The following is a 12,168-nucleotide window of genomic DNA, read 5'->3' as shown; positions in this document are numbered from 1 at the left end:
ATTAAAATATGAAGTATACCCTTGTGAACCTTTAAGAGATTTATTAATGTTATCACACTAATTTGTGGAGGACACAAGCTCCAACAAACTCCCACTTGTCCTCACAAGTGTATGTGCGATAACCGATTCTCATATCCTAAAATTTCTCCCACTCAATGTAAAACAATTTGCAAATCCGTATTCACAAAGGTCGTATTTTACAAGCGATCATTATCAAGAGTGGTTTCCCCGACTAGAGAGTAACTTAACTGATAAACGAATCATCATTCGAGCATGGCCATGCATTTCAGTTACAACTCCTCGAGTGGCCCTGAGAAATAACTATACCTAATAAGGGTTGGATATTTTCCTCAACTCGAATCCTGCAGATGTAAGCACAAAGATGAAATGACCCGAAAAAAATCTACTTAGCCTCCGATTCACGGAGACCATGAGAAAGAAACCAAAGTCACCCAAAAACTGCCTTAATCTCAAGAGACAGTCGATAGTCAAAAGAATCGACTCTAGGAACACAATGGATGTCCTATCCATGACCTGGCACCGAATGTTTTTAAACATTTAGGACTCCATTACGTTGTCACAAAAAGTTGTCCTACGAGGTATCATTGTCACAAAAAGTTGTCCATTACGTTGTCACAGCTTTGCCATAAATCATTTCATAAAAAGAAAATACAGCTATTATCCTTTATTGAAAATGCAAAACCGTCTATATCAAGTACGGAAATAGAAATACTGTTCTTAGATAAACTGGGTACATAGTAACAGTTATAAAAATAACTCAAAACCACTAGGGAGTTGGATTACGTATGTTCCCTTCGAGACTGCAGCAACTCGTGCTCTATTCCCGACTCGCAGGTCCACATCACCCTTTACGAGAGGTGTGATGTTCTTTAGGGCCTGCAAATTATTACACAGATGAGAACCACAACCAGTATCTAGTACCCAAGTTCCGAAACTTGTATGGTTAATCTCAATCATATGAATATAAGATGACATACCAACAGGAACGATGCGGCCTGCTTTGATGTCCTCATGGTAGAGGGGACAGTTTCTCCTCCAATGTCCAGTCTTGTGACAATGGTGGCACTCAATGTCACCGCCTTTTCTCTTTGCCTTGCCCTGTGAGCCACTAGTCTCACCAGGCCCACTCTTACCGTTTCCTGGCTTTTTAAACTTTGGCTTACCTACAGCTAGGTCGCCATTCGCCTTGCCCTTACCCTTACTTTTATTGGAAATCGTGAGAACATCCTGCTTCATGCTCCCACTCAATTTCATATCCTTCTCGGTGCATGTACGAGAAGGAGTGTAGCTCATGAGGACTCTTTTTCAAGTCATTCATGTAGTAGTTCGCCCTGAAAAGGGCAAAACCATCATGAAGAGAATGAAGCATTCGGTCAATGACAATGCTCTCACTGATTTTGCAATTAAGTGCCTCCAGCTTCTCGACATTCTCAATCATGTGAAGAATGTGTGGGCTAACCGGTTGGCCCTTTTGGAGTTTCGCATCAAAGAAGCGACAGGTATGCTCATAAGTAACGATTCTCGGTGCCTTTGAGAATTCGTTAGTGAGCGTGGTGAAAATCTTGTTTGCACCTTGGGCAATGAAGCGTCTCTGCAAATTGGTTTCCATTGCAAAGATGAGTACGTTCTTTATCGCACCCGCTTCCATAGCGAAGTCACTATAAGCATCAATATCATTGATTCTTGCATTTGGGCCTGGGTTTGGCGGTATTGGCTCAGTTAAGTACTTGAGCTTACCGTCGAATGGCGAATTCGTAGTCTTGCCTTCCAGTCCGCAAAGTTGGACCCGTCATTTTTCAGACGTGTGAATTGATTCATTTGGTCCATAAAGATTTTAAGCCAGGACTCGCGTCCAAGTGTGACACTCGGCATTGGGATTTTGTTATTTTCAGCCATTTGTTGTAACAGTATTATCAAAAATAATCGTGTTCTACACTGCGAAAAGAAGAATAAAAATAATAAGCATGTGCATCGTTTTGATTTTAAGTCTAATGAACTAATGTCATAACGTGAAGACTCAAGCATTTATACAATTGACCTCCCTCAAGAATTATATAAATGATCCCAAGACTCAATTCTCTGTAAATTGATAAGCTAACCTTTTAGCTAATTCTACCGTTAGAATTCTTGGTCGATAAATTTCTGTAAATTCTATCTTTAAGTCCATCATAATCACGAGAAACTCTTCGGACTATAATGTTGAGATAAACTAAGTCAACACAACTACTTACCCAACGTAGAAGGGGTCATATTATGCCTACCGACGAAGAAGGGATTCATAGTTGTTTGCCCTTATAAAGACTAATCTCAATTTCCGTTTTAGAGGAAGATCCCATCAACTTTATTTTAATTCATTTTAAGTGAACTAATATCTAGCATGCGAGAATGAATAAACTAAGATGATGGCTTAATAAGAAGTGACATCTGTATGTCCATGAAAACTAACATACAATCTATATGAGTCAATTTTCATGCATTTTAGTAGTAGGTGGTTTGGTTTAGGCGGAATATGATGCATTAACTAGCATGTGAATGAAAAACAATATGAATAGTAAAATGTAAAAACAATAATAGAGTCCTAGTGTGGCCTATCCTATCAAAATGAACATAAATACAAGTTTGGAATCCATCCTTGGACCTAAGAAACTTGTCTTGATGTTCCATCTTGATCCATGTAGCGGGAGTGAGCTTCAACCTCTATCTTTAGTCTTCTTTGAAATTACAATAAATAAAATTACATAATAAACCTATTTATTACATTCTAATTTCAAAAACCCAAAACTAAAGAAATAAAAAAAAAGGAGATTCGAGATCTCATAATTACATAAAAATTATGTTTCCTTCATTACGAAAACATAATTTGACTAAGGGCACACTAAGTATTACAAATTACAACCGATTGCAAAAATACGTAAATAAAACCATTCAAACGATTCATTCAACTAAATAAAATGCATCGACTAAAAAAAATTAAACATGCAAGACATAATTCTTTAATTATGTAGATTAATTTTATCCAAACCACCCATTTAAATTATCAAATTAAGTGATAATTCCTCAATTAATCACATTAATTTCAATCTTAATTCATATTAAACTTGTAATGTGAATTTAATCCGTCAAAATTTTAAACTGCTTTAAAATGATTAGGTATCCATGAATTATGAATCGCTTCACAATAATTAATTGACCACAACAAACCCAAAAAAAAACTTTCTTTAAAATTTATCTCGGTAAAAACCGAAACAACCCAAAGAAAACTTTTCTCGATTTTACAGCTAAAACCGAAAAAAAAACAAATTTTTTTTTTTTTTTTAAATCTGTCCAGCACGTGAACAGTAACAGAAACCAAAAAAATTTTTTTTTTTTCTTTTCTTTCGGCTGGATAGACAAAACAACAAAAACAACCCGTTTTTATTTCTTTCTTCTTGCGGTTTTTCTGTAAAAACCATAACAAAAAAAAAAAAAAAATTATTCTGGCCACTGTGAACAGTAACCACGTGAACAGTAACAGGAAAAAAATTTTCTTTTCTCGGATGCTTTTCAAAGCGGCATAAACAAAAACAACCGTAAAAAACTTTAATCGGTTTTTCAGGAGAAACCGAAAGGAAAAAACAATTTTTTTTTTTTTTAAAAGTACTGTTCATCCGTGAACAGTAACGGAAACGAAAACAAAATTCCACGGCTCAAAAAAAATCCAGCCGATTATATTTTTTTTTTCTCGCAAACCCTAATTATTGTTTACAAACAATTTTATGAAAATCATCAAAATTAAGATTCGTGGCCTTGACTCTGATACCACTTGTGGGATTTATCTGTATGCATCCCTTTATTTTAAGGATTATAACGAATTATAACATGATGAATTACTAGTCATAAAATAAAATGCAAAAACAAGATCGTAAAGGATTAAGAAATAACCTTCGGTCCTAGCTTATATGGCATATGAACAATATCGCAATGATATTCTCCTATCAGTTGCACCCAAGATGATATGAGATATGCACTTGTTCTTTTGCTAGAATCGATCCCCAAATCAACAGATTAATTTTAGGTTTTTTGTGTTTTTCCGATGAGAGGAGGCAAGAATTGGGAAAAAGAAAATTAGGTTAAAGAGAAATCCCCTACTCTCCTTATAACCGAGTATATGGAGTATAAAATGTGTAAATTGTCATCTAGTGAGGATCGAACCCATGACCTCTTGGTTTGAGTACCCTCACTATTACCACTATGACACATTCATCTTGTTGATATTAAATATAACCGATTACATTTAATTACGAATTAACAGATTAATTCGTCCAAGCTAACATTTTTTTTGGTGGAATGTTAGTCATATTATATCATAGTCCATAAAAGGACACCAATACACCATTGAGAGCACTGTTTACATCAACAACTTACAATAAAATTAAAACATAGTAAACAGCACTCAACAAATTCCTACACCATGACACCAATTCCTATCAGCTAGAGCCATTGGCCCCTGAAACACCCCCAATACACGACTCCTACAATCAGCTTGAATCTGTTGGATAAGCCTGCCAGGCTGCATGACATATCCATCCAGTCTACAAACATTCCTACAATGCCAAATACCATATATCAATCCTGCCACAGCTGCTATGATCACCTGTCTAGCCAGAAGAGAAAGTTTCTTCAGATGTAGCAGCTTTTCACAACTGCAGAGCTCTGTAACATTAACCCCTAACCAAGTTGCCAACAGTTGATAACAGCTCTGAGCATATACACAGCCACTAAATAAATGCTCATGAGTCTCAGGTTCCACGCCACAGATAAAACACTCAGTAGGTACTGCCACCCCCATTTTAGTCAATCTATCAAGCGTGAGTAGCCTATGTTGCTGCTGCAACCAGTTAGTGAAGCACCATTTTGGAATATTGAATCTGTTCCAGACAAATTTGTACCAACCTACTTTCACTTCAGTACACTGCATTAGCCATTTATACCCATCAGAAATTGTGTATGCTTCATTGGTACCTCTCCACTTTCCATTCACATAGCCATTCTTCATAGTATTTTTAACCTCACATATCTTCCTCCACGCCCAGGAACTATAAGAGGAAGGTTCATAGTCTAACCAAGTAGCACCTTTCAAATAAATGGCATCAATCCATCTAATCCATAAATGGTCTTGCTTAGAGGTAAATCTCCAGACCAGTTTACCAATGGCCGCAACATTCCAAATTTTGCTATCAATAAGACCCAAGCCACCAGTTTCCTTGCTCTGACAAAGTACATTCCAAGCCACCAATGGTGCCTTAGAGTATTTGTCACTGCCTTCCCACAAAAAATTCTTGCACAGAGCCTTAATTCTATCCATAACATCAACAGGAAGAACAAAAATTTGGGACCAATAGTTATGAATGGTGGGTAGAACAGATTTCACAAGGACAAGTCTACCAGCATATGAAATCTTTCTACTATTCCATCCCCTTATCCTGCTAATCATCCTATCTACCAGGACATTACAATCCATTTTAGTCAATCTCTTATGAGAAATTTTGACCCCCAAGTACTTGAATGGTAGATCTCCCTTTTAAAACCAGTCCCACAAGAACCTTGTCAATCGTAGCAATGCTCATACCATTACTATAGAAGTCGACTTTTCAATTAATGTGCAATCCAGAAGCGAGAATAGAATCTCTTAAAAAGCTCCATAATAATGCAGATAGATTTAACCTCCCCTTTACAAAACAAAAGAAGATCATCTGCAAACATCAGATGAGTCAACCTGAGCTTTTTACAGAGGGGATGAAAGTGAAAACCAGGAATCCAGCTGCCCATCTCCAAAAGCCTGCTCAAATACTCCATACAAAGGGTAAAAAGCAAAGGTGACATTGGATCACCTTGCCTCAAACCCCTACAACCTGGGAAATATCCATGTATTTGGCCATTCAGACTGATGGAATAGGAGGTCGTACTAACACATTGCATAATGAGTTTGATGAGATGAGGAGGGAAATGCATAGCATCTAACATTTGTTCCACAAAAATCCACTCAATTGAGTCATAGACCTTCCTTAGATCTACCTTCATCAAGCACCTAGGAGAGACACTCTTCCTAGTATAAAGCCTAACAAGGTCCTAACTTATGAGAATATTGCCCAAAATACTTCTCCCTTTAATAAAAGCACATTGGGCAGGATTGATTATCTGAGGTAGGCACCCACTAATTCTAGTACAAATGATCTTAGAGATGACCTTATATAAAGTGTTGCAGCACGCAATGGGTCTAAACTCCTTGACAGATCTAGGGTTATCCACTTTAGGAATTAAGGTGAGCACAATACTATTTAGTTGCTTTAGCATCATACCAGTTGTGAAGAAGTCCTTAACAGCAAGGCACATATCATCTTTAACAGTAGACCAACTAGCCTTGAAAAAACAGCGAGTATAACCATCAGGCCCCGGACTTTTTTCATCTGGGATATCAAATAAAGCAAGTCTGATCTCCTCCTCAGTAGGTATCTTGCATAACCCATCCCAATCTCCTTCACTAATAACCTTTCCTTGAGTGACAACATTTTTATAGAAGCAAGAAGTCTGAGCTTTGGCCCCCAACAAGGACTTGTAATAGTCTACAAAAGCCTGTAGAATATCATTAGGATCCTTACATTCCACTCCATCCTTATTCTCTATTTGCAAGACCTTATTATGAATCTGCCTCTGTTTAATAGCTTGATGAAACATGTGGGTATTTGCATCCCCATCATGGACCCAAGCAAACTTAGCCTTCTGCCTAAGATAAGCAGTCCTAGCATCATCAAGCAAGTGATAGGACTCCCTGATCTGTTTCTCCTTATCCATCAAATGAGTATTAGTGATATTACCCTGCAACTGTTGTTGACAGTCCAGCAAGAGATTATATGCCACATCCGCATTTCTTTCAATGTCAGAAAACAAGTCTTTGTTAAGCTTTTTGAGAGAGGGTTTAAGAAGCTTCAGTTTCCTGACCATTCTGAACATAGGGGTACCCTGGATCTGCATCTGCCAATGCTGAGTCACAAGGGTCCCAAAATCCTCCACCTTGGTCCACATATTAAAGAATTTAAAAGGTTTCTTAGTCCCTGAGCTTCTATCACCACAAGACACAATGCATGGACAGTGATCAAACTCTCCTTCAGGCTGGTAATGAGCAAACCAGTCAGACCAATCCTTCAACCAATCACCATTCACCAAAACCCTATCAATTCTACTGAACACCCTAGTAGCACTAGCTTGTTTGTTATTCCATGTGAAAAAAGCACATGTAGTTTTCATATCCTGAAGACCACAATTATTCACAGCAGAAAGAAAGGGAGCCATCTCATTATCTTTAACCAGCTTCCCCAACCTCTCATTAGAAAAAAGCACATTGTTAAAATCCCCTAAGACTAACCAGGGACCTGTCACACACAGCCTTATTAAGTCATTCCAGAGAGGTAACCTATCTTCAAGCTTATTAAAGGCATAAACAAAAGTAGAAGTAAAAGTGACACCAAATTGCAACACCTTCACCTTAGCATGGATATATTGAGATGCCATCTCTAACACTTCAACATCAACTTTACAACCCTTCCAAAGTATCCAAATTCGACCTCCAGGATGCATACTTGTATTTGTAACATACTTTCACCCATAGCAAACATTATTAGTAACTTTATTTAGAGATCCAGGTTTCACTCTGGTCTCAAGGAGTCCAAATAGATCTACATCATTATGATGTAGAAACCATTTGATATTTTTCTGTTTAGGAACACTATTCAGACCCCTCACATTCCATACTCCTAGTCTAATCATTAGGGGATACAATCTCCCCTCCACCCCCTCCTTTATCAACCATTTCATTAGTTTTCTCAGCTTCAGCCAACTCAGTATTAAAGGTAGTATTGAACTCAGTATCCTGTCCTGAAACCACCCTAGTCTCATGCCTAGTCAGTTTAGTTATCACTCTGGCAGGAGTGTACACAGGACCATGACTAGGAGCCGGGGTAACTACAGGAGTAGCTACCACCACAGGATTACGCTTCTCCTTCATCAAAGGAGGATACTCTTTAGGATCCACAGGAGCTGCAGTACCCACTGTCTTTGGTTTCCAGACTTGCTTCATAGGCTGAGCCATAGTAGGTCTCCTAGTACCCAGGGCCTTCCTTCTGCAATTCTGAGTGCTATGTCCAATACCTTTACATTTCTGACATGTAATGGGCAACCAATCATATTCAACAGCTACACGCACTTGAGAGCCTACTTCATCCTCAAAAATGATCTGGTTAGGGAATTTCTGATCTATTTCAACTTCCACCATCAATCTAGCAAAACCCAGCAGAGATTTCTCCAAAGTAAGATCATCAATTCTGATAAACCTACCCACTAATCCTGCCAATTTCTCTAGACATTTAGCACCCCAAAATTTAAGATCCAAACCAACCAGTTTAACCCAAATAGGCACCTTCTTAACAGAGACTTTGGAAATTCTAACTGTAGGATCCCAGGGTTTGACAATTAAGGGTTTCCCATCAAATAAAAACATACCATTAGCCAAAACAAGTTTGTGATGCTCAGGTTTGGCAAATCTTACCACAAATAGTCCATTTGGCAAGAAAGAGATCTGGGTAATGTCATAAGCAGACCAAATTCGTCTTAGAAAATTAGCAAGCACTTCTCGAGGCGGGTTCGCACTCATGACATAACCATAAATCGCCAAATTCCAGTACGCAATCTCGTCCTTGACATCATCCACAGAGAGCTTCAAACGAGGACTGGAAGGACCCCCCAAATCACCCTCTTCAGCAATAGGTTCCAGACGAGCCACAGCAGAGCAGGTCTTTGAGGACGCCGAAACCTCACGTCAATCCTTAGGATCATCAGAAAGTACCAATCCCTCAGCAAGTACAATATCTCCTTTCTCCTTCACCGCAGCATCAACAGCCGTCTTTGCAGATACTATGTCTACATCAATTGTTTCAACATGAACATTCTCACCAGTAGATTTATTGTTACTAGAAGTATTTTTTGTATGATTATTAGATTTATTACTACTATTATTGGTGTTAATAGTTGATGAATTATTAATTTTAGTTGTATTTTTTGTAGAATTTGCAGTAGAATGATGAAGATTGCTAACTTTCCGTGCCATTGCTCAGAAATCGTGACCTAGAATTCAGAGAATATTCTCTCTCTAAATTCCTCTCTCATCATTCCTTAGATATCTGTTTCTATTGTCCAAGCTAACATTACATACATTTAATTAAATATAATTTATTATATTCAATTTACGAATTGACAGTTAATTCGTCTCAACTAATATTATTTAATCTTCATTAAATAATTGTCTCATCAACACATTGACTAACTGTTTAGTCATATAAGGCATCAATGTGATCATATTTCTATAACCACTTCTCTCAAACACATCCTATAGGTGTGACCTTTAGGGACCAGTTGATCACCGCCATCTGTATGATAATAACGTCAAACTTTCTAGCAAGCCAACCGTTATTAGGTAATCGTTAATCAACTGATTAAAATACGAAGTATACCCTTGTGAACCTTTAAGAGATTTATTAATGTTATCACACACTAATTTGTGGAGGACACAAGCTCAAACAGCTATCCCTAGCACACTGCATCTCCCTGAGCTTCTGGCCAACCTCAAACTCTTGACCTATCAAGTTCAAATCAGAAGGAACAGCACCAAGTTGCATTTGCAGCTCCTTTACCTGTTTTTCTAGGATACTAGTAGTCTTCTCAATATCACTAAAACCCTCCCTATTCAGTCTCTTCAACTTTGGCTTAAGATTCTTTAGATTTTTTGCCAACTTAAAAAGGGGAGTCCCATCAATGTTATGATTCCATTGCTTTTTCACCAAGGTAAGAAACTCTTTGGATTTGCCCCACATGTTGAAATATTTAAAGCTCCTTTTGCCTTGCACAACCTTGTTGCTCTTGACTATACATGGTGTATGATCCATCATCCCCTCAGGCAAACACTGGGCATACATATCAGGAAAGCTATCACACCATGCCTTATTAATCAAAAACCTATCCAGTCTACTGTATATCCGTTCCTCAGGTTTTTGTTTATTATTCCAAGTAAATACAGACCCTACTACAGCAATATCAAGCACTTCACAATCAGCAACACGCTTTCTAAATGGCTCCATCTCTGCCAAAGAAGTAGCACCCCCAAACCTCTCATTAGCAGCCAACACACAATTGAAGTCCCCAGCTATGGCCCATGGTCCAGACATCTGAGTAGCAATATTTCTTAAGTTATCCCACAATGGTGCCCTCTCATTAATCCCATTGAAGGCATATACCATAGTCAGATAGAAAACATTCCTTGACACCAATGCTTCCACCTTCATATGAATATATTGAGCATTATACTCAATGGCATGCACCCTATACATCCCTGGCTGCCACAAAACCCAAATCCTTCCACCACTATGATAACCATTATTATTAGTGATACTCCATCCATTATTAAAACTATTCACTGCTTTATTGAAAGCTTTATTCTCTATTTTTGTCTCCAACAAGCCAAATAATCCTACATCTTTGCACACGTATTTGCCTCCCAATATATATTTCCAAACTTGATAATGTTAAGCTTCTGGTCCCAGTGTAATGTCCAAATTGGCTAGCCAATTTGCACACGTATTTGCCTCCCAATATATATGAGTAACTTCCACATTCCAAGCCGAGTCCAGAATTAAAGACTTGCATATATGAGTCGGATAGTACGTTAACTTACCTTTTTATATTACTGCTGAAAAAAATTATTGCGTCCTTCCGAAAGACTACATCATTATGAAGAATGATAAAAGTTTCATACTTTAATTACTTTAAACTTTACGGGTAAATTTTACCATACTCAAGGGGAAACATTCTCTTACAATTCTCACTGAATGGATTTAAATAAATCGCATAATCAAATAATCAGTAAGAAATTAAGAAATATATAAAAATCATACTCATAACAAATAATAAACTGAACTGAGATGGTTTCATACAAAACTTGCAATTAATAAAATCAATGAGAAACATAAACATTATACTCAACAATAGTAGCGCCATTAGTATCCATAAACGTAACAGTCTTAGCTTGTGCATAACCAGTAGCAGACCTAAACAATCCACTTCCACCAACAACAGCCAATTCCCTTACACTTTCCATCACTGAATTCCTTCCCATAACACTCAATGTACTCCCATTAAACTGCCCTTCCGAAAACACCAAATTCATCGTCATTAGTAACGCCAATTGTTTCTGGTCCGCAAACCCGTACATACCTTGCGCGTACCCGATAACTTTAGAGCTATTATCGGGGCCTTCTGTTAACGGGTCATCGATCATTACTAGGGCACCGAAGGTGCTGGTGGATTGAGCCGTGGACGAAGCTTGAGCAATACGGAGAGCTGTCGGGCTTGGACCGGTGACATAGTCGTGGAAGTAGAATTGTATGTGGGTGAGATTATCGGGTTGTTGTTGTTGTTTGTTGCTGTTGAATTCTTCTTTAGTAATACGTCTAGAAAAGATGGCATTTGTTGTGGGAAATATGATCAAGGTTAGGAGGAGAATAATTGAGGGAAAATGAAGGAGGGACATTGCTGGAAATTTAATGTTGGAAGAAATTAAAGTTGTGATTGATTATAGTGCGTAAAAAGGAAGACTGATATAGAAGAGTTTTTGTGAAGATAATAAGGTGTGTGTGTGTTAGGTAAGTTGGTATGGAATAATTGGAGAGGAACATGACAAGTAAAAAGGAAAGGAATACTAATTTTGACTGGGGAAGTTGTTGAGCCTCCTCTAAAGTGGGGGGTTGATGTTTAGACATTACTAGACATTGGAAATTTTTGAGATTGCAACATAATAGATTATAACTTCCAACATAAATTATAAATGAGTCCATGATTAAAAGTAAATCTGTCTTATAAGTAGAAGAATATCGAGTTATATTGGGTTGGATTGAAATTTATTCGTAATTGTGAAAATGCTTTCAGTTAGGATTTGATCATTAGAAATGCTAAAAGCGTCTTTGGTGTGATAGTTTGTTTAAGAATAGTGTAGGTAGTTTTATGAAGTGTCATGTAAAGTGTGATTTTAGTGACTAATTTCTTAATCACATTACATGTTTAGTA

At 37.6% G+C, this 12,168-nt stretch overlaps 2 protein-coding genes across 2 annotated transcripts; both read right to left on the bottom strand.

Moving 5' to 3' along the window:
• Positions 1-4,453: 4,453 nt before the first annotated feature.
• Positions 4,454-5,521, bottom strand: LOC141655390 (uncharacterized). Its single transcript, XM_074462473.1, has one exon. It carries the CDS (start codon positions 5,519-5,521, stop codon positions 4,454-4,456), a length of 1,068 nt encoding a protein of 355 aa, XP_074318574.1.
• A 5,463-nt stretch (positions 5,522-10,984) lies between these two features.
• On the bottom strand, positions 10,985-11,877 carry LOC141657421 (dirigent protein 22-like). Its single transcript, XM_074464658.1, has one exon. It carries the CDS (start codon positions 11,633-11,635, stop codon positions 11,060-11,062), a length of 576 nt encoding a protein of 191 aa, XP_074320759.1. The 5' UTR covers positions 11,636-11,877; the 3' UTR covers positions 10,985-11,059.
• Positions 11,878-12,168: the final 291 nt, after the last annotated feature.

Source organism: Silene latifolia, chromosome 5 (assembly GCF_048544455.1).
Source record: "Silene latifolia isolate original U9 population chromosome 5, ASM4854445v1, whole genome shotgun sequence".
Classification (NCBI taxonomy): Eukaryota; Viridiplantae; Streptophyta; class Magnoliopsida; order Caryophyllales; family Caryophyllaceae; genus Silene; species Silene latifolia.
This window is presented reverse-complemented; position numbering and strand designations above follow the sequence as displayed.